Genomic DNA, 22,500 nt, shown 5'->3' with positions numbered 1-22,500 from the left:
CATTTCCTCTTTCAGCTCTACTGGCAAGGAAAATGTTTTAAGTAATGTTAACGTTAGCGATTTCCCTTACATCTAACTTGCTAGCTAGCTTGTTAGCTATTTTTTTGATTGGCTTATTAAACGCCAAACTGTTATTCAGTTCAGATCAACACCCTTGATATCAAACTGAGTATAGCAACATAATTTATTTGGTCTTTGCCATGGCAAATCCCTGTGTTATGCAGTCAAGTTAGCACAGGCTTGCGGCATCTGCTTGGAGTTAACAGCTGCACTGGTCTGTGCGCATCCCAGATGTCTAGCTTCCTCGTCAGCCAAAGTATCATTTGTTACTGCGGTATCTGTTGTGCCTTTCTCGCTGAATGCTCCGTGCTTGTTGTCTCTGGTTTATTCTGGAGTTTAATGAAATGACACACGGACGAGCGCTCACCTGACGGTGGATGCTAAGCGTCGGCACCGCACCAACTCTCTCTCTCCATACACAACGTTAGCCGACAGCGGCTAGTGCTGGCCAGACGGCTTTGATTTGTTGGCTGGGCGTTTTCAGTGATACGTGCTATGATAAGGCTCGGTTGATATCAGTGGTTAAATAGTTATTCATTCAGGAAACTGCTCAGGAACTCTGGTCAGTCCTGCTAGACGTATTTATTTAGCCTGCTACTGCTGGAAGGATCAACTTTACTTTGCCATCTGGGTAGCTGATGTTAGCTAGAGACTTGAGCCAACTAGCAAGCAAGCAAGCTAACACACTAACTATTATCTTTGTCCACTATTAGCTTCAGCTATGTTGTCAGTTGGCTTATGTTTTAGTTTATAACAATGTGTGCTAAAACATGCAGGCTTACACGGGTCATCAGCAATGATGCATCTGTAATGTCATGCTTGTTCGCTTGCGTGGCAGTGACCTGTGTGTTAGCATACGATACTAGTACGAGCTTTAGATTGTCATGTTTTTCCTAAACCATATACATCTCGTCCTTCAGATCAATTCTCGCGGACAAAACCTCTCGGAACCTGTTCTTCTTCCTGTGTCTGAACCTGTCATTTGCCTTCGTGGAGTTACTCTACGGCATTTGGAGTAACAGGTAAGTTAACATTGGTGTGGCTGCTGCTGTTGCTGCTGCTGCTAGGACCCGGGCTGCACAAACGTCACCCTGCATCCAGGATGTGCCACGTAGGTCTTACGGCGAGTAGGCAGCCGGTTAGCGGAGCCTGCGGTGGAGGCTCATGGGGGCTCGTGTTGCAACGAACGATGGAAGCATTCTGGCTGCACGTTATTGTGTAATGATGTTGACATCCTGGTTTGTGAATGGTAGTATTTGCATTAATGGATTTTACGCCGTGTGTACACACTGGTGTGGCCATGGTGAACTTTAAACAATGAGCTACTTAGTCCGTTTTTTATAGTGCTATGTGCATGTGTATCATGTTGTGGAAATGCATCATAAGTGACAAAGTGGAGGGCTTGTGAACTGTTGTGTTTGTAATATGAAAGGCCTACTGACACACAAGTTTGATATTCACACAAAAAGAGGCTGAGCTGTGAGTGCTCGAAGGAAGGGTGTGAGCAAGTGTGTGTGTGTGTGAGGGTAGTGAGAGGCTTGCAAGGATGTGTGAGAAAGAGGTGTGTGTTTGTGTGACACAACCTGAGAGCAAGGGGAGGGGGCTCATTGTTTCCCTTGTTCCAGGCCTACAGTCTTAGTTATTTGTTCTCGTGTAACCTGAAGAGTGTGTTAAGCTTCACAATGGCTTAGGTTATGTATTTGTAAGGGGGAGCTGAGAGCGAGGTTGCGATGTGTCTGTGTGTTTGTTGGTTTTGATGTAGGCCTAATAGGTGAGCGTATACAATGTGTGTGCAAGGTTTTAATTTAATGTGGGAGTGTAAGGTTTTAATACAGTGTGTGTGAGTGTATAAGGTTTTGATATAGTGTGTGTGTGTGTGTGTGTTTTTATAAAGATTTGAAGTATTGCGAGGATTTGACATCGTGTTTGTGTGCGTGTGTGTGTTTCTAGTTTGGGCCTCATCTCCGACTCCTTCCACATGTTCTTTGACTGCACGGCTCTCCTGGCCGGCCTAGCAGCTTCAGTCATCTCACGGTGGAGAGCCAACGACTCCTTCTCTTACGGGTACGTACACACGCACACACACACACACACACACACACACACACACACTGTAGCAGCTTCAGTCATCTCACTGTGGAGAGCAAATGACTCCTTCTCTTAGAACTGTGTGTTTGTGTGTGTGTTTGTTGCAGGTACGTGAGAGCAGAGGTGCTGGCCGGGTTTGTCAACGGCCTCTTCCTCATCTTCACCGCATTCTTCATCTTCTCCGAGGGAGTTGAGGTAGGAACCCTAAACACACGCAGACACACTGCACATATTGTACATTTACAGAAGGTCCTCGGCATCACGCACTCATCTGTGTATAACAGCAGCAGCAGCAGCAGCAGCAGGGCCGACGAGAGTGTGCATGTCAGGATGCTGAGTAGAGTAGAAATGAGTACCCTAATTCCCCAACTATTAGCCACGGCTTATACTGATCTATTGATTTTGTGAAATTTCTTCAGCTATGAGGTTAAAACACTGAGGCAGTTAGTATGGTATTCATTCGGTTTTGTTTCTTTTAAAGGGAAACTATGCAGGATTGGCAATTTCATCTCCGTTTTCGCTTTGCGTTTTCGCTCGTATTATGCTTGCATATTTCTCTGCAGAGCTTCCCCTACAGCTTTAGCGTGTATATTTTACAAAACTCCTCAATCGGTCAGTCTGCCGTGCCTTGTCATGAGACTTCACATGACACTTCCTGGAGTAGACCATGGGTGCATGCCCGAGGGCTCCTGAAATTGCGAGCGTGGTTCTACCGCTACAGACCACTAGGGCGACCGAAAAAAACATTGTTCGACCGGTAATGATTCATTTAATCATATATAACAGTATGGAACTAATTGATTAACTGAAAAACGTTGCATTGTTTACCTTTAATTTGCATAAAACACTGTCCTGCTGCTGTATGCACAATGTGGCTAATACACAGGAAATTACTGTAAGTATGTCAGGATGCTCAGTAGAGTAGAGTGGAGTGTTGAATTGGGACTGGGTCAACGAGAGTAGGATGATCAAAATGCGGAGTAGAGTAGAAATGAGTAGAGTGTAGAATTTGGACTGGGCCAACAAAAGTATGCATGTCGGGATGCTCAGTGGAATAGAAATGAGTAGAATGGAGTATAGAATTTGGACTGGGTCAACAAGAGTACGTATGTCAGGATGCTCAGTGGAGTAGAATAGAGATGAGTAGAGTGGAGTATAGAATTTGACCTCCCGCTGTGATGTGGTGCACACGTTATTAACTACAACTACAAGTCCTGACAGGACAAACGGGACCCCAATGCACTTTCATCCTGAAGGGCCTTATTTTTCCGATAATGACTGGCGTTGTATACATTATCCCGCTTATTATGTGGTTACTTGACAAAATGAAAACTTTTGAATGAAGTTCCATTGCTAGAAGTGACCAGATTACTTGCGGAGTGATGTGAAAAACGTGGGTCTTTGACAGCTGTTCGTTATACTTAGCAAAGGTTTGCTATCAAGAACTATAAGACCTCCGAATGTTGGCAAGGCCCATTCAAGTGAATGGAGCATTCTGCAGCATTATGAAGAGCTGTGTGATATTGACAGGGATTAATTGTCATTGGTTTGTGTCAGTGTTTGTTTGTATGGCTCTCAACACTGTAAGCTGTTGTGACTTGTGGCAAAGGATAGTATTGATTGGTGTTCTTTTTATTTTGTCATTATATGGTAGTCTGGCTATCACCATACTAAGCTCAGTCTTTTAAGATTGAACGTTAGTCTGGGAAGTCTGCGTTTTATGTATCTTATATGACTTGCCACTCTTGGCGGCAACAACAGCAGTCAAATATTTCAAACAAGTCGCTTATATTGCTGCAGAGGAATTTTGGCCCACTCTTCTTTGCAGAATTGTTTTAATTCCACCATATTGGAAGGTTTTCAAACATGAATTGGCTGTTTAAGGTCATACCACCATAGCATTTCAAACGGTCAGGACTTTGACTGGGCCAATCCAAAACCTTAAATCGGTTGCCCAGGCCCTGAAGCAGTGATGCAGCCCCAGATGATGACACTACCACCACTGCGTTTGACTGTTGGTAGGATGCTCTTATTGTAGAATGCAGTGTTCGCTTTATGCCAGATACAATGACACCCATCTCCTCCAAAACATTCCAGTTTTGACTCATCAGTACGCGGAATATGATCCTAAAGGTCATCACAATGTTCTTTGGCAAATGTGAGACGAGCCTTTGTATTCCGTTTGCTCAGCAGTGTTTTTCATCTTGCAATTCTCCCGCGGATGCCATTTTTGCCCAATCTCTTTCTTATTGTGGATTCATGACATGAAGCCTCACCTTTACCAAGGCAAGCAAAGCCTGCAATTCTTTAGATGTTACTCTGTTTTGTTTCGGTGATCTCCTGGATGAGTTGTCAGTGCACTCTTGGGGGAATTGTGGTTGGCCAGCCACTCCTGGGAAGGTTCACCACAGTTTCAAGTTTTATTCATTTGTAGATGATGGCCCTCAGCGTGGTTCATGGAGTCCCAGAGCCTTAGAAATCGCTTTGTAACTCTTTCCAGACTGATGGATGTCAATGACTTTTATTATCTGTTCTTGAATTTCTTTACATCGCAGCATCATGTGCTGGTTTGTGAAGCCCGGCGCCCACCAGAAGCGGCGTTCAGCGGTGTTCGGCGGTCTGGGCTTGCTGCGCAGGATTTTAGAATAGTTTTCTATCTCTGTGCAGCTGCTGCGCGGCAGACGTTTCCAGTGGGCGTTGCTCCATTGAAAACAATGGAATTCTATTTTTTTCCGTGGCGCGGTGCACCGTGTACGCTTCTGGTGGGCGTTGGCCTTGAGACCTTCAGGCAACTTCACATTGCCAGACAGGTTCCATTTAATTGATGTTTAGATTCAACAGGGCTGGCAGTAATCCTACCTGGGTGTGTCTAGTGATGTAGAAGCTAGGGATGTTAACCGGTGACTGTTTGACCGATGGTTGACCGTATCCACGTTAGCCGACCAAAGTTGTCGCTAGTCGGTTAAACAAAAAAAAAGAGGCATCTTTAAATTAGGCTAAAGACAGTGGACTAAACGCTACTACAGCTAGCCATCTCATTCCAAGAAGATCTTTTTTGCGTGAAGTTAACAAATTATCCACTCAATTTTTCATAACGCCTGCTTGTAGGCTAGGCTACGTAATAAACCAATAAAAACATTTGGCACGAGGTCACAGCGGTGGCCAGTGCGTCTTTTGCAATCTGGAAGTGTGCCGTTTTATCCATTGGTTATATCATGTTGCAGTCTAAGCAACTTTCCGCATAAGATGGGCTTAAATTTGGAAAGACATTACATCTACATTTCAGGAAGGGTCATCAATGGTAACAGATAAGGTAATGATCATCTTTCTTTATTGTTGTTAGCACTTCCTCAAACTAAGCTGCGTCTCTTCGGAGCTGTCATTTTCATAAGTGAGCCGTTTCAGCCATTTCAGCTTCAAATGAGCTTCTAACGCTAGACAAACGCCTTTATTTGCAACGGGATCACCTTGTACCCAAACCATTTTCGAAGCAAAGGAACCATTTGTCCTCCATTTACAAGCTCCTTGGTTTGCAGGACTCATTGGCGCTGTAGGATTTAAAAAAGTGACGTGAGTGAAAGGGCGGCGCCGGGGCTGTGTGTATGAGCGTAGGACAGAGAGATGAGAGTTGGGAAATTGCGTGGCTGTTATTTCAAATAGCATAATTTATTTTAAACGAATCGGTTAACCGGTTTCAACCGGCTAATGAGCCTCGGTGGTCGGTCAAGAAAATGTTTAGTTTTCGCCATCCCTAGTAGAAGCCAATCATCAATTAAATTTGGTTATTTGGATAATTTAGTAACTAAGGGGGCAATTACTTTTCCACATACGGCCAGGTAGGGTCAATCATTTAAAAACGGCATTTTGTTATTGCTTGGAGTATAGCCTCTACCTGCACCTATGTCCTCACCTCAAACCAGCCCTATATAACAATAATCCTTTCTCAATAACACAACTGAAACCATCACGTTTTTGAAAGCTTTAAGTGTCATGTGACTCAGCTAAATGCAGAAAATATGTATCCATTTCACTTTTGCGAAATAGTGCTTGCACCTAATACACCTTGTGCTTGAGTCGTTTTCATTTCCCGTTTTAGATTTGAGCATTTTTCAGGGTTCATGGAAAGACATTTATTGATATGTCCACCGTACACGGTGTTCCTGTGGTCATTAAATACGTTCACACTCTCCTCAGCGTGCTCTGGAGCCGCCTGACGTCCATCACGACCGGCTCCTCCCCGTCTCCATCGCCGGGCTGCTGGTCAACCTGGTGGGCATCTTCGTGTTCCAGCACGGCGGGCACGGCCACTCACACGGCGGGGAGGGTAAGACGCCAGCGCCCACGGCAACACACTGCCCCTTAGCAACACACTCACACACACCTACACTGACACACTCACACACATCTATACTGCCCCATGGCAACACACTCCCACACACCTACAGTACACTGCCCCGTGGCAACACACTCACACACACCTACACTGCCCCATGGCAACACACTCCCACACACCTACAGTACACTTCCCCATGGCAACACACTCACACACACCTACACTGCCCCATGGCAACACAGTCCCTCGCACCTACACAGCCCCATAGCAACACACTCACACACACCTACACTGCCATCACTGCCCCACATACACTGCACTCACACAGTCAGCACCAGTGATACTGAAAACAGAGCTTGCACATTTGGACTTTTGAAGTGTATTCTTACTTGTGTTTTGGGTGTGTTCGCTTGTGACCGTGTGTGTGTGTGTGTGTGTGTGTGTGTGCGCACACTCCAGTTCCCGGTGGGATTTGTTGTGGGTTGTGATCAAGCGCAAAGCCTGCCATCTGATTGGTCCAGTTCTCCCCCCACAGGTCACGGCCATAGCCACTCCCTCTTCAACGGCAGCGCAGGCCACGCCCACAGCCACGGCGACCACGGGCACAGTCACGGCGGGCACAGTCACGGGGGCCACGGGCACGATCACGGCCATGACCACGGCCACGACCACGGGCACGGGCATGGAGGCCACGGGCACTCCCACGAGGAGCCCTGCCACGGTGAGTGGCGTCTCTGCTGCTGATGTCTGCTCTCTGCTCTCTGCTCTCTCTGTCTGCGGAATGCTCCTCTTGTTCCTCCTCTGTTCTCCTACATTCTGATTCTGTGTTCTACTCCTCTGTTCTCCTACATTCTGATTCTGTGTTCCACTCCTCTGTTCTCCTACATTCTGATTCTGTGTTCTACTCCTCTGTTCTCCTACATTCTGATTCTGTGTTCCACTCCTCTGTTCTCCTTCATTCTGATTCTGTGTTCTACTCCTCTGTTCTCCTACATTCTGATTCTGTGTTCTGTTCCTCTGTTCTCCTGCATTCCACTTGTGTGTTCTGTTCCTCTGTTCTCCTCTGTTGTGCTCCTCTGTTCTTCACTGTTCTGTTTTCTGCTCTTTTGTTCTCCTGTGTTCTGCTTCTCTATTCTTCTGTTCTCCTCTGTTCCACCTGTGTCTCTATGTCTGCTCTCCTGTGTTCCACACTTGTTTTGTGTTCCGCGTCTCTGTTCTCTCTCCCGTGTTGGGCGGTTGTGTTCTCCGCTGTGTTCTGCTGGGTCTATGTTCAGTTCTCTGTCTGTATCTCTGCTCTAGTTAAAGGAATAGTTTGGAATTTTGGACATAGGACCTAATTTCCAACTTAAACGCGGTGATATAGGTCGGTGGAGACCGTTTTTATCGCGTTTAACCCCTTCCTTCAGTTGCAGCGTTCCCCTTTGCTAACGCTGGTTCTGAGCTAACGCATTTCAACGGTAACATCAGTCTGACATCAACAACAGTCTTACTCACTCCACAGCACACCCGAGACAAGTCAATTAAAACGTCAGACTATACACTGTGTTGATAGAATCATTTTAGAAATAAAACTAACCTTGCAACTCAATGATTTATTACATTTTGAGGGACTAGTTTCTCAATATCAATCCGCCACTGCCATACAGGGAACAAAGTAGGCTATTGCAATGTGATGCAAGGTTAGTTTTATTTCTAACATTGTTCTATCAACACAGACATGTGCATCGATAGTCTGACGTTATAATTTATTTGTCTCGGGTGTTCTGTGGAGTGTTTTCAGTGGCAGGCTGGATGTTACCGTTGACTTGCGTTATCTCGGCACCAGGTTAGCACGAGATGAACGCTGCAACTCAAGGAAGGGCAGAAATTCACTGAAAATGGTCTTCACCGACCTATATCACCCCGACTAAGTTGGAAATGAGGTCCTATGTCCAAAATTCAGAACTATTCCTTTAATCCAGTAACCGCCTCTTTCTGTCCCTTCTGTTGCAGATGACCACAGTCTGGTCACTGGCAAGGTCTCCAGCAAACAGATCCTGGATGGTAAGCTAAGCTTCTCTCCTGCTGCAGTCCTCTCGTTGGCCAGCAGGGCGCACCACACACCACTTGATCTGATAGTGAGCCAGAGCGAGACTTCATAAGAAGAGTGCGTTTCTCCTATTTTAGTTCGCCACAGCAAGTTCTGTGTACAGTCAAGCACAGATTCAGCAACTTTAGTCCTTAGCGTCTTTTCCTTAGTGTCTTACAGCACTGGAAATGGTATCAGGATACACTAACAAACCAAGTGATTATTGCTACGAGAATACATATATGTGTGATATGTGTGTCTATTTGTATATATTTCCTATATATATATATATATATATATATATATATTTCTTGTTTCTTCAGTCTCATAATCTCTCACTGTAATTAGTCTTACAGTCTTTTGTAAATTCAGTAGCCCTGACTGAGAACTGCTGTTGTTTTTTGTACAAACAAATGTGACTTCACTGAAGATCGCTGCAGATCTGTGTGTGTGTGTGTGTGTGTGTGCTCAAACGGTTACTTTTATGTGTATTATTGTTCTTGGATGTATGAGTGTACAACGTGTGTGTGTGTGTGTGTATGTGTGTGTGTGCTGGGCTCACAGGAGCAGTGTGGGCCCTTCTGCTGGGTCCCTTTAAACAGCTTTTGTCTCTGTGGCTGTGGGAATGAGCAGAGAAGAGAAAGCAGCTTGTCCCCTTAACCAGAAAGGGAGAGGGAGAGAAAGGGGGGGGGGGGGGGGGGGTACAGAGATGGGTGAGTAGGGAGAGAGAAAGAGAGGGAGAGGGAGAGAGAGTGAACAAGGGTAGGGAGGGGGTGAGACAGAAAGCAGTTTGTCCCCTTCACCCTGGCACACAGAGAGATGGGGACTGTGTGTGTGTGTGTGTGTGTGTGTGTGTGGAGGGAGGGAGGGGCGGGGGCATTGGGAGGCCTGGTTTAGGGGTGTGCTGCATTGAAGGACTGCAGAGATGAAGAGGTGGGTGGGGGTGTGTGTGTGGGGGGTCTCTGTCTCTCTCCCCTCTCTCTCTCTCTCTCTCTCTCTCTCTCTCTCTCTCTCTCTCTCTGTTGGAGGCCAGAGTTTGTTTGTGATGTGATTCTGAACTGACCGTCCCAACTTTCATGTTTGGGAGTTAGCAGTACAACCAGTAGAGTGTGTGTGTGTGTGTGTGTGTTAGGGGTGTAAATATTAATCGGTTTGTATCGATGCATCGATTCTACAGCCGACGATTCAATGCATCGATACGTCCGCAAGATAATCGATTAGTATATTTATTTTAATATTTTGCCGTTATTTTCAGCATCCGCTCGTATGCGTAGCCTACTACCTAGGCTACTCCTAATCTGCGGGTAGCGCTATCCTCATTATTGTCTTCTACTTTATAGCCTAGTAGGGGTTTAAAATTGGCACCCTCTGCCACTCGCCAAATGTGAGTGAAAATCTGCATTGGCGAGTAGCCTAGAATTAAAAAGTCAGGCGGGTTGTTGACATGCTTCACTGTAACAAAGCGTATAGGCTGCGAATTTTGTCATCATGGCATGAGTTGGTGGACTACATACTGTACGTTTTGCATTTAGTGACCCTCACTGTTAGGCCTACCATAGCTTCACCTGATGCACACATTTTTTCCCTGTGGAAAACAGCTGATGGATTCGTCAGATCAAGTGAGCACGCTAACAGTGATGTTAGTCATTATTATAGGTCTATGCAATGCCATTTGGCCAATGCATTCTAGAGACCTCAATCTTGATTTTACTCATGTTTTAGTTTCTGTGTCGTTTTACAAGTTAGGCTACGTGTTCTGAACATTTCTGTGTTCTAGCAGGTGATATTTGATAACAGTTATTAGGACGAAGTGGAATTGGAGAAACGAGTGTTCAAACGAATCAATTTAAAGTTTTGGGGAATCTTCACGTTTATCCCGTTAGTTAAACATGCTTCAGATTATGATTTGTGTTCGTTTCCCATACTGTATTGGCTGAGCATGTTCCTTAGATTCAGAAAAGTCCTCCAGTTGTGGACTGATTTATTTTTAACAGCAACTATCATAGTAGCCTACCGCTACATAATAGGCTACCATGACACGGCCAGGGAATCTTTGCAACTTCAGAACGTTTTCACAAGTTCACGTCCTTAAAGTGACAGACACCTATTTAATCTCGCATCGCCAATACAGTGAAGGCTGCCTATGACTTAAATTACCTAAAGTTAAACGTTTAGCTATTTAATATTCTAATATTGATTACACACAAAATGCATATGCAATAGCAGATATATTGGGCCTACAGTTTGTATTAGGTTATCTCACAGTCAGCAGGTAGCCTATGTCACAGCATGTGGAGGAAGAAACTGCACTAAAAGTTTTGTGGCTGGTAGAAAGATAATTTGGCCCTGTTTATACCGTAACATACACATCATGTGAATAGAATAGGCTACTGTTTCTGTATTCTCAATAAAAGGCAAATGATTTCTATTTTTCTAGATTTTTAAAAACTTAATAGATATCATGTAAAAATCTAATCTAATCGAATCGAATCGTATCGGTGGGATTTTTTAAATAATCGAAAAGAATCGAATCGCTGGCCTAGGAAATCGATATCGTATCGAATCGGCATGAAGGCTCCGATTTACACCCCTAGTGTGTGTGTGGGGGGGGGGGGGGTGTGGGAGGGAGGGAGGGAGGGTGTGTTTTTTGCTGTAGTGGTTGCTCCTTGGGGAATAGAGTGCTGTCATTACAGTAGCTATTCTCTCTCTCACACACAGCAGCAAACCCAAAGACCGTGTTCACACCCACATTTGGCCTCTCCCTCCCTCTCTCTTTCTCTCTCTCTCTCTCTCTCTCTCTCTATAGGAGTGTTTCTGCACATCGTGGCTGATACTCTGGGCAGTATCGGCGTGATCATCTCTGCACTCCTGATGCAGAGGTACGACCTGATGATCGCAGACCCCATCTGCTCCATGCTCATCGCCATACTCATCGGAGTCAGGTGAGACATACACACACGCGCACGCACACACGTTTATACTCACACACACACATACGCACACACACACGCTTATACTTACACTTAAACACATGCACACACACACACACACACACTCTCTCTCTTTCTCTCTCTCTCTCACACGCACACACACACACCCTCTCTCTCTCCCTCTCTCTCACACACACACACACACACAGATAAACATGCTCTCTCACATGCTCACGCACACTTACTCCTGCTTGCACACACACACACACACACACACACACACACACACACACAGCCACAGTTCTCATGGTCCCCACCTGTTAGCTGTCTGACAGAAGAGGCAGAAGGGGGGATAATCACAGACCGAGTACTCCTCCCTACAGCCACAGCACACACACACACACATACACACACACACACACACACACACCAACTTTCCCCAAACTCTCTCTCCTCACACCCCTCCGTCCACTGTCCACCCCCTTCCCATCCCTCTGGCCACTTCAAGCTCCTACACACACACACACACACACACACACACACACACACACTCTCACACACACAGCCCAATTACAGGCCAGTGGAGGGTGGAGCTGGCAGCCCTTCCCAGCATGCCGAGCGGTTGTGCCTCTCATGTGGCGTGTGCTGCAGCTGTGTGATGCCAGCGGGTGTGTCTGTGTGGGCGCAATGCTACACACACACACACACACACACACTCTCTCTCTCTCTCTTTATCCTGCCTGTTGCACATTAGCTGGTTTATTATCAGACCTATAGTGACCCTGGTGTTACTGTTGAGCAAACACGTTGATCTCTCTGCCAGCTACATAAACAGCACGGGCACCTGAGCTGGAGGACCCCCTCATAGCCTGTTTGCTCCTTTAGATCCCCTCATAGGCGTCCCCTGCGCTGCCTGTTAGCTTCTCTAGATCCCCTCTCATAGGTGTCCCATGCGCTGCCTGCAAGCCCCTTTAGATACCCTCTCATAGGCGTCCCCTGTGCTGCCTGTTAGCTCCTCATAGGTGTCCCCTGCGCTACCTGTTAGCTCCTCTAGATCCCCCCTCATGGGTGTCCCCTGCGCTGCCTGCACTGGCTGTAAGATCAGAAGAAGACTGGGTGAAATTGATGCCGCTGAAACGCTATTAGCTGCTGTTGCCAAGTTGATTCAGAATGAAGCTGTCAAGCATACAGTGTGTGTGTGTGTGTGTGTGTGTGTGTGTGTGTGTGTGTGTGTGTGTGTGTGTGTCTACGTCTACAGTGAAGAGGGCCTCCCTGTTCTACTGTTCTAATGAGCCAGTGCTGAAAAAAAACTCTCTGTATGCATTCACCCCTCTTTTCATCTCTCCCTTCATTCACTCTCTCTCCTCCCCCCTGTTTCTCTCTCCCTCTCTTTCTTTCCCTCTCTCTCTCCCTGTTTCTCTCTCTTTCTTTCCCTCCCTCTCTCTCTCTCACTCTCCTTGTTTCTCTCTCTCTATCTTTCTTTCCCTCTCTCTCCCTGTTTCTCTCTCCCCGTTTCTCTCTCTCTCTCTCCCTTTCTTTCTCTTTCTCTCTCCCGCTCTCAGCCCCGCTCCATCTCCTGTGGAATGTGGTGGCGATCAGTGACTACTCCTTTAAAATATGTGTGAACAAAGGCATCTTTTAGCATGCACCCCCCTTTCATCCCAAAGGCTTTTTTGTGTCTCCGAGATTTCAGCTTAAGCTCTTTCCTTCCTCCTTGTTCTGTTCTTTTCTTCCTTTTCCTCTTTTTCTTCTGTCATTTCTTTCTAATGCCCTTCAGTTCAGTTCACTGTTTCCAATGCCCCCCCACTGCCCCCAGTGCTCTGTGTGGGTGTCTAGTTAGGCCGAAGAAATGACCAGATCACAGGTATTACATTATACACACAACGCCATCCATACATGGTACCGGCCCGTAGTATTCTGGTTTAGAACTCCGCGCTGGTCGTGTAGTGTTCTAGTTTAGAGCTCAGCGCTGGTCGTGTAGTGTTCTAGTTTAGAGCTCAGCGCTGGTCGTGTAGTGTTCTAGTTTAGAGCTCAGCGCTGGTCGTGTAGTGTTCTAGTTTAGAGCTCAGCGCTGGTCGTGTAGTGTTCTAGTTTAGAACTCCGTGCTGGTCATGTAGTAGTCTAGTTTAGAACTCTGTGACTGGCTCTGATTGGCTGCCCTTTGGCCAGTTCTTGCTGGTTGCTCTGCGGCTGGCTCTGATAGGCCGTGGTGGCGTATCCGTGAGCTCTGAGATCATGTCCATAGTTGGTGCTGCAAAAGCGATGTGGTCAGGCTGGTTTGGACTGGACAACGGACTCGCTGTGGGTTTGGAGTGAACGCAGGCCTGTTTGTTCTGGCCAGGAGTGTGTGTGTGTGTGTGTGTGTGTGTATGTGAATCTGATGGAGGAATTGGATGGTGGTTTTATTGCACTAGTATGATGCAGACTGGTCAGAGGTCTGGAGTGAGGAGGAGAGGGGAGAACTAGGTGATGGTTCTGCTCGTCAGGGTTGTGTTAGGTGTGTGTGTGTGTGTGTGTGTGTGTGTGTGTGGGAGGGAGGGAGAGAGAGAGAGAGAGAGAGAGGCCTCCTGTAGGGGAATGACGTGAATGTGTGTCCCATGTGATGTGTGAGATGGTTGTGGCTGAGAGAGCAGTTCTTGCAGTCTGTCATTAGCAGACGTGGCACGCAGCTTGCAGTGGATGGTGCTGAAGGAGTGTGTGTGTGTGTGTGTGTGATGTGATGGTGCTGGATGAGTGTGTGTGTGTTTCACTGTACAAAGTGGATAGCACTAGAGGGGTGTGTGTGTGTGTGTGTGTGTGTGTGTGGGTGTGTGTGTGTGTGTGTCGCAGTACATAATAGATAGCGCTGGAGGAGTGTGTGTGTATCTGTCTGTGTCTGCAGAACACCTGCAAACTGTTTGGAATGTCAGAGAACCTGTAAAGTAGAACCAACTCCATTCAACTAAAACACACACAGGGAACAGGAGTTGTGCACAGAACCTGTGTGTGTCAGTAAGAGTGTGAGCTCTTATGGGGCTGTTGGCCAACACTGCCAGTGTAGGGTCACTCTGTGCCGGTCCTGAGGACTTTCTCTTATCAGTAGTGTTGCTTTCGTCAACGAAAATTATGACTAAATATCGTCGTCAACGAACTTTTTTCACGTGACTATAACGAGACGAGACGCAACGTAAATGCTAAATGTATTAAGGCAATATCGTTGACGAATAAAAACGAGACTAAATGTGGTTTACAAAATAAAAACCATGCTAACATCTCTCTTCATTTTCGAAGACCAGAAGGACATGAATGTTATAACATTATTTTGTGTCGTTTAGTCGTGTTATTATTTTGCAGTATTTCTGTTTCCTGCGTCTCACTTCAGGGGCGCATCAGGTTGCATGGTCATTATCATACCAGAGGACCAGCGTTTCTCACGTGGGCCTGTTGGTATCCGGTGCTTCTGTCACTCATCTGATCATATTTGATCATGTAGCAAAGGAGCGGTAGATGTATAGCCTATCGTTATTATCGCTAATCTAAGCTAAGAAATAGGCTACGTTCAGTCCGTTAGATTGGCAACTCTCTCAGTTCAACTTTGCACTAGGCTACTTATCTCACCCCCGCATATAGGCCTAGATCTAATTCAGATGAAAATGTTAACAGGCAACTGCAGATTTGATTAGTGTGTAGCCTAAGCTTCTGTCCAGCTGATGCTGGCGCTGTCATATAGCCTAGCCTACAATAATAACATTATTCCACCGATCAGCAACGAAGTTCTAATCATAGACACATTTTTAATGGAACCTTGGCTTAGTAGGCTATGTTGTGTGGGAATTGCAAGAAAACTATTGAAAACAATTCCTTACCAACCACACAAGTGCGCGTGTGTCGTTTATTTAAACGGTAGAAAAACTGAATCAAAGACGGTGCTGTTCATCAACAAAATCAGCATGGAGTTAAAACGTAATTTAAAGTCCCACGCATTTAAAGGGGCAGCGACCACTCAAGGCATAGACCTAGCCTACCAAAACTGAGTGATGAACGTGAAATGCGTTTTATAGGCTACAAAACACTGCATTAAGATGACAATTGTGTGTAACCACGCTTAGGCTACATAGTTAATGGTGAAATAGCATCCACATTTACAGCATTCAATAACCTAAGGACAACTTGATCTTAAGTTAAATTGTTCTCAGAAAAGGAACAGCTGGTCTACAGAATATTCCAAATAGTCCTTTCATGGTGACAGGGGGAGACCAAACTCTGTGTAACATAGGCCTACCTGATTCCACTGTCAATGTTCAGTGCCTATGTAACCTGTAATATTTGTAATTTTTTAATCCATGAAAATTAACCAAAATGTATCATTTCCTATTAAAGGGGTAGTTCAGAATTTTGGACATAGGACCTCATTTCCAGGTTAGCCAGTGTGATATTTATCAGTGGAGACCGTTATCTGCACATTTCATCCAGTCCTATAGTTTCAGAGTTCGCTGGTGCTATAGTGCCTGCCACTAAAAACAGTCTTACCCAGTCTATGGAGGAACAACCCCTTATAATAGAATTGCATTAATAAAAAGATGTTAAAATCCAATTTTCATTGACAAAAACAAGACTAAAAGTCATTCGTTTTCGTCAACTAAAACTAGACGAAAATAAGACTAAAATGCTCATACTTTTAGTCGACTAAAACTTGACTAGACTAAAAGAGTATGAACGTGACTAAAACTGATAAAAACTAAAATGACAGCTTGACACAAAGACTAGACTAAAACTAAAACCAAAACAGGCCGCCAAAAACAACACTACTTATCAGGTTCTGTGTTTCTATCTCTGTGTGAGTGTGAGTGTGAGTGTGAGTGTGAGTGTGAGTGTGAGTGTGAGTGTGAGTGTGAGTGTGAGTGTGAGTGTGAGTGTGTCTGGCATCTGATTGGGTAGTTTTCCTGTAGAGCTTGCTGTGTGTGTGTGTTTGTGACTCCGTATCTGATTGGGTAATGTCCTGTAGAGCATGCTTCATTGCAGTAGGCCAGCGGTTTGGTTAATGGTGGGTTATCAGGTTCTGGGCCGTATGAGAATGTGTTTCTTATTTTCCTGTGTGTGTGTTTCTGTTTGTCTCTTCTCCAATGCTACGGTCAGTGCTCTGGCATTTTGTCCATGCATGAGATAGTGTGTGTGTGTGTGAGTGAGTTTAGTCAAGGTGCGCGTGTGCGTGTGTGTGCTGAGTGAGGGAGACCAGTGGGTCAGCTGTGGTTGAGCTGCAGTCTGATGGAAGGAGCCAAACCTCATGCATTAACATCCTTTCCAGTTAAAACTCCTCCCCCCCCTCACCCCCTACTGTAAAGATCTCTTCTACAGTAAAATAAATACTTTTACATTGCATTAACTGACAATTTACTTTTCCAATATGGATGTATTTACATACATTTCTATTTGTAGCAGTTTCATCAACTGTTTCTGTTAAAGTTGTCCCGACCACCTTACAACTGTTGATCATGCCCTTGATTAGGAGCCTGGACATTTTAGTTGCTGATGGAAATGTGGACTGATTCACATTTTGTTGAGCCCAGCGTCAACTGTGACTAGCAGGCTAACAGTAAGGTTAGCCCAGCATCAGCTGTGACTAGCAGGCTAGCAAAAAGGCTAGCTCAGGACCAGCTGTGACTAGCAGGCTAATAGTAAGGTTAGCCCAACGTCAGCTGTAACTAGCAGGCTAACAATAAGGTTAGTTCAGGACCAGCTGTGACTAGCATGCTAACAGTATGGTTAGCTCAGGACCAGCTGTGACTAGCCTGCCAACAGTGAGGCTAACGCTAAATTTAGCTCAGTAATGTGTTTATTTAGTCTGCTGAGTCACTCTTTACTCAGTCTGCTTAGTCACCCTTAACTCCTTGCTACTCAGTGTGCTGTGTCACCCTTTACTCCTCCTTACTCAGTGTGCGGAGTCACCTTTTACTCTGTGTGCCATGTCACTTTTCCTCAGGGTAGTCCCCAAGCACAGCCCATACCGCCCAAGTGGTGCCGTGGGGGTGGGGGAAGGTGTGTGGGAAGGTGTGTGAATTGTCCCCAACCTTGACCTAAGGAAGTAGGACTGGTTTAGTGTGTTGAGTCAGTGGTGAGACACAGTTCTTTAGTGTGTGTGTGTGTGTGTGTTTGTTTGGGGTGACTAAAGAAAGATGAAGACCCTCCCCTTTCCCACAGGAAGTTGAGGAACAATGGCATGAAGTCACACTTCCGCATGCCACTCGGTCTGCTTGCAGGGAGTAGGCACTGCCAGCAGCGCACACACACACACACACACACACACATATATATATACAAACACCGGCACAAACAAACTCACTCTCACATTAACACAGATACACACACACACACACACGCAAGCACATATTCTAACAATTATAGATAATGTAGGCTTTTAAGAAAGCCCTTGTACAGGCAGAATTCTGTGGAATCTTGTTACTCCCATTAACACACACACACACACACACACACACACACACACACACACACACACACTGCCCCTTACCACAAGAGAATTTACAGACATGAAGTGCTGAGCTGTTAGGAATTGTATAGATTTCTGGAAAGTGGTTTACGCACATGCTCTCTCATGCACACTGACACACACACACACACACACACACACACACACACACACACACACACACACACACACACACACACACACACACACACACACACACACACACACACACACACACACACACACACACACACACACACACACACACACACACACACACAACACAAACACACACACATAGAGAGAGAGTGAGTGTGTGTGTGAGAAAAGCATGCTGCATGTGTTCCTGTGCTTGAGGCTTGATGCTTCCGGATGCTCGAGATAAGCAGTGCTGAATCCTGTTCTGGATTCTTGTTCCTATGATCTGCCCTTCCCAACATAGTGTGTGTATACACACACACACACACACACACACACACACACACACACACACACACACACACGATCTTCCCCTCCCAACACAGCTCTCTCACACACACACACACACACACACACACACACACACACACACACACACACACACACACACACACAATATGCAGATGACTCCCTGCATCCCAGTTAAGTGCACTGGTTTGTGTCTCACCTTTTAGAGCTCATCAGATTGGCTCTTCACACAACTGCTGCCCTGTGTGCAGTGACATCTTTAGACAAGCCTCTGATTGGCTAGCCGTGAGGGGATCTTCTCATTGATTGGTCAGATGTCAGCCCTGGCTTCCTCTTCCTCTTTCTGTCTTTGTTCATGCACCCGTCTGTGTTCCATCTCCCTCTTCCCTTTCTTCTCTCTCTCTCTCTCTCTCTGAAGCTTTTCTCCCCCCTTCCTCTCACACTGTTTCAGTCCTCCATTTGTACTCTCTACTCTCTCTGTTCCTCAGTTCTCTCTCCCCCTTTTTTCCATTTCATCCTTCTATCAGTACAATCTGTCCATTGCTCTCTCTCTTTCCTCTGTCCTCTCTCCCTCCATCTCTTTCTTTCCCCCTCCCTCTCCTTCTCCCTCTCTCTCTGGTCCCTGTGGTTGCTGCTCTGTCCATTCATTTATGACCTCACCAGTTAGCCATGCTAGAAGCTAACCCCCTTGCCGCCTTTGACACACACACACACACACACACACACACACACACACACACACACACACACACACACCCCCAAAGCATTTTCTGTCTCTCTCTCTCACACACATTCTCTCTGTATGTTTATAGCCTCCTGCCCACTCTGATTTCAGTTTCAGATGGTGTTTATTGCCATGACTGTAGTGATAAAACACACTTCATTAACCCCCTCCCCCCCCATCACACACACACACACACACACACACTCGCTCATATCTCTCCATCTCTCTCCAGTGTGATACCTCTACTGAGAGACTGCATTGGAATCCTCATGCAGCGGACCCCCGCCTCCCTGGACAACGCACTGCCAGAGTGCTACCAGCGGGTAAGACCACACACACACACACAAACACACACACCTGCTATGTTCTGGAGGGGTGTGTGTGTGTCTGTGTATTTGTGTACATTTAACATTCTGTGTCTGAGCTCTGATCTCATTATTAATATCTGCACAGCTCTTAGGCCTAATGTATCTCTGTGTGTGTGTGTGTGTGTGTAGGTGCAGCAGCTGCAGGGTGTGTATAACCTGCAGGAGCCACACTTCTGGACGCTGTGTACGGACGTGTACATCGGAACCCTGAAGCTGCTAGTGGCGCCCGACGCCGACGCAAGATGGATCCAGAGCCAGACACACAACATCTTCACACAGGTCTCTCTCTCTCTCTCTCTCTCACACACTCACACACACAGACACAGAGGTCTCTCTCTCTCTCACACACACACAGACACAGAGGTCTCAGACACATATAACATCTTCACACAGGTCTCTCACACTCACATCTACACACAAATCTTTCTCACACACACACACACACACTCTCACAGGTGTCTTCAGATAGGGCACACACACTCACCCTCATACAGATCACTCACGCATGTACACTGTACGCACGCACACACACTTGCTCACACACACACAGGTGTCACCCATTTGAATCAAAGTGAAAGTATTCAGATGCACATCACATGCACCCAGTGCATCTTGTAACACCACCCACTTCCAAAGTAACTATCTTTTAAGATATTAAAGTGTGTATTTAAGTATTCATTTTTTGTGTGTGTGTTTTCTCTGCAGGCTGGCGTGAGACAGCTCTACGTTCAGATTGACGTCGCAGCCATGTAGAGGACACATGAAGGTTGTGTGTGTGTACTGTATGTGTGTGTGTGTTCGCTCCCTGCTGGGAGTGAAGGGACCAAAGCCCCGCTGCTCTGTGTGGGGTGGGGGGGTGGGGGACAGGGGCGCACTCACCCCCCCTCCCCAATCTGGCCTTTCTCTTGTGGCCCCCCCAGGACCACGGCCCTGCGCCCCCCCGCCAACGCCGAATGGACCTCTCGGTCTTATCCACACCCCTCCCTACCCCCCCCCCCCCCATTTTACAGTGGGATCTCCTCCTTCTGTTTTTGTTATTTTTAGTCTGATTTTGTGGTTGTACCAATTGAGTGTTTATTTGATCTGTGTGTAATCAGAATGTGTGTGTGTGTGGGTGTCAGTCAGGACAGTCTGACCTTAATTAAGGAGTGAGTCCATCTGAAGTGTGTTTTCTGCCCTAAGTTGCATCAGGGTGGGATGAATGTGTGAGTGCTTGCGTGTGTGTGTAAGCGTGAGAGTGTGTGTCCGTGTGTGTGTGGCTCCTCTACAGACAGGAGCCAGTCTTTGACTCTGGGGCTCTTAAGTGCCTTGATTCCAATTACATTATGGACAATCTGTATAATGACATCACTTCCTCCTGTGAGATGACATCACTTCCTCCCATCCCATGACGTGGGCGTGTGTGTCAGTGTGTGTGTTGAGGACTTTCAGTCGATTCCAGCGGACTCCAGCTGAGATCACATCCTGTGGACGCTGGACCTCGACATTCAAATATCCTGTCCCATCATGTTGTTTTGACACCAGCCTCACCTGTGTGTGTGTGAGAGAGAAAGAGTGTGTGTGTGTGTGTATGTGTGTGTGTGAGTGAGAGAGAGAAAGAGTGTGTGTGTGTGAGAGATAACGCGAAAGTGTGTGCCTGTGTGAGAATTGATGCAGTGAGATGAAGTAAAGTCATCATTTCTTTACCCATAAAGCCTCCTCTCCTTTATTGGTGTGTGTGTGTGTGATCTGTTGAGGTGTCGCTCTGCCTGATTTGATGCAGGTCAGGCACACGACACGCTCTATTCTATTTCACATATGCAGGCCCAAAACCATACACACAAGAACCAAACAAGCACACACAGACTAGAACCAAACACGCACAAGGTTTGAGACAATCTTTAATGTGCACACAAACACACATACAGGTATATTTTTTAACGGTTGTTTTGCAAACACGTGTGTGTGTGTGTGTGTGTGTTGTCCGAACCTGAGGGCTGTGGCCTGTCCCTGTGCTCTCCTCGTTTCCTGTCTCAGTAAAGGCATTTCCAGGACGTCACACCCTCACTCTCTATTTGGCATGCTCGCTCACACACACACACACGAGCACACACAATCACTCTGCACTCACATCTACTCACACACATACCCCTTCCCATCCAGAGGAGTGTGATGAGGCTGACCCTGAGCTAATGACCCCTCTGGAGACCTCATAACAGCCAGGGAGGTCTGCAGCCCTCTGGTCAGCTCCACACACACACACACACACGCTTTCCTTGCCAACACAGCTCTTACACACAACACTCAACATCCATGCAACACCGCTTACACAATAACAATCACGCAACGCTCTCACAACACCCACGCACATCCAACCCTGCTCACAACAATCTCAACACTCACCCAACACTCTCACAACAATCTCAACACTCACCCAACACTCTCACAACAATCTCAACACCCACGCAACGCTCTCACAACAATCTCAACACCCACGCAACATGCAAGAAACATCTTCACAACATTTTCTGAAAGTCCTAGATCTTCACAACACACACCTCCTGGTAGCGTGCTCCTTCCTCCTCTTATCAAACATCACTATGGCGGAGCGGGATATTAATATAACGTTGTTCAGGTGCAGCGGGGTACTTCATCAGCAGCCACTTCCGCAAACCCAAATCGCACAGCGGGGAGGGTGTCAACCCCCCCACTTTATGCAGCGCAGAGGCCATAGACTTTAATGGAACTCTGCTCCACCATAGGGTGTGTGTGTGTGTGTGTGTGTGTGTGTGTTGCACCCAAGGCCTTCCCCCGGTGTGGCTGGCTATGAAATATAGGTGGAGCTGTCCGTCATCTTCAGGTCCTGCAGCCCATTGGTCTCTGAGCAGAAGAGGCGGAGCATGTCAACCTCCAGCGGGTGCAGGTGTCCCGTGACGACCATGGAGTGCAGCGGAGCTCCCAGGTCACATGACGCCAGCTCACGCAGCGAGCCCGCCCGGATCAGCTGATCGTCTGCACCCACGCGGGACAGACCCACACA

General features: G+C 46.6%; 2 protein-coding genes across 2 annotated transcripts in view; one reads left to right on the top strand and one right to left on the bottom strand.

The window, feature by feature from the left end:
• The window catches only part of slc30a7 (solute carrier family 30 member 7), a 21,341-nt gene extending 175 nt beyond the window's left edge, over positions 1 to 21,166 (top strand). Inside the window, exons 2-11 of the mRNA XM_062555928.1 lie at positions 981 to 1,082; positions 2,011 to 2,124; positions 2,256 to 2,343; positions 6,343 to 6,472; positions 7,017 to 7,202; positions 8,474 to 8,524; positions 11,356 to 11,491; positions 19,346 to 19,436; positions 19,611 to 19,760; positions 20,187 to 21,166. Of these exons, the coding sequence (XP_062411912.1) occupies positions 981 to 1,082; positions 2,011 to 2,124; positions 2,256 to 2,343; positions 6,343 to 6,472; positions 7,017 to 7,202; positions 8,474 to 8,524; positions 11,356 to 11,491; positions 19,346 to 19,436; positions 19,611 to 19,760; positions 20,187 to 20,234 (1,096 nt within the window). The 3' untranslated portion in view covers positions 20,235 to 21,166. The remainder of the gene's footprint in view (positions 1 to 980; positions 1,083 to 2,010; positions 2,125 to 2,255; positions 2,344 to 6,342; positions 6,473 to 7,016; positions 7,203 to 8,473; positions 8,525 to 11,355; positions 11,492 to 19,345; positions 19,437 to 19,610; positions 19,761 to 20,186) is intronic.
• Positions 21,167 to 21,363: 197 nt separating this feature from the next.
• Positions 21,364 to 22,500, bottom strand: part of dph5 (diphthamide biosynthesis 5) — a 15,609-nt gene continuing 14,472 nt past the window's right edge. Inside the window, exon 7 of the mRNA XM_062555927.1 lies at positions 21,364 to 22,500. This exon is cut by the window's right edge and continues 20 nt beyond it. Coding sequence (XP_062411911.1) covers positions 22,285 to 22,500 — 216 coding nt within the window. The 3' untranslated portion in view covers positions 21,364 to 22,284.

Source organism: Sardina pilchardus, chromosome 15 (assembly GCF_963854185.1).
Source record: "Sardina pilchardus chromosome 15, fSarPil1.1, whole genome shotgun sequence".
Lineage (NCBI taxonomy): Eukaryota > Metazoa > Chordata > Actinopteri > Clupeiformes > Clupeidae > Sardina > Sardina pilchardus.
The sequence above is the reverse complement of the archived record's forward strand: the minus strand, read 5'-3'. Positions and strand labels throughout refer to the sequence as shown.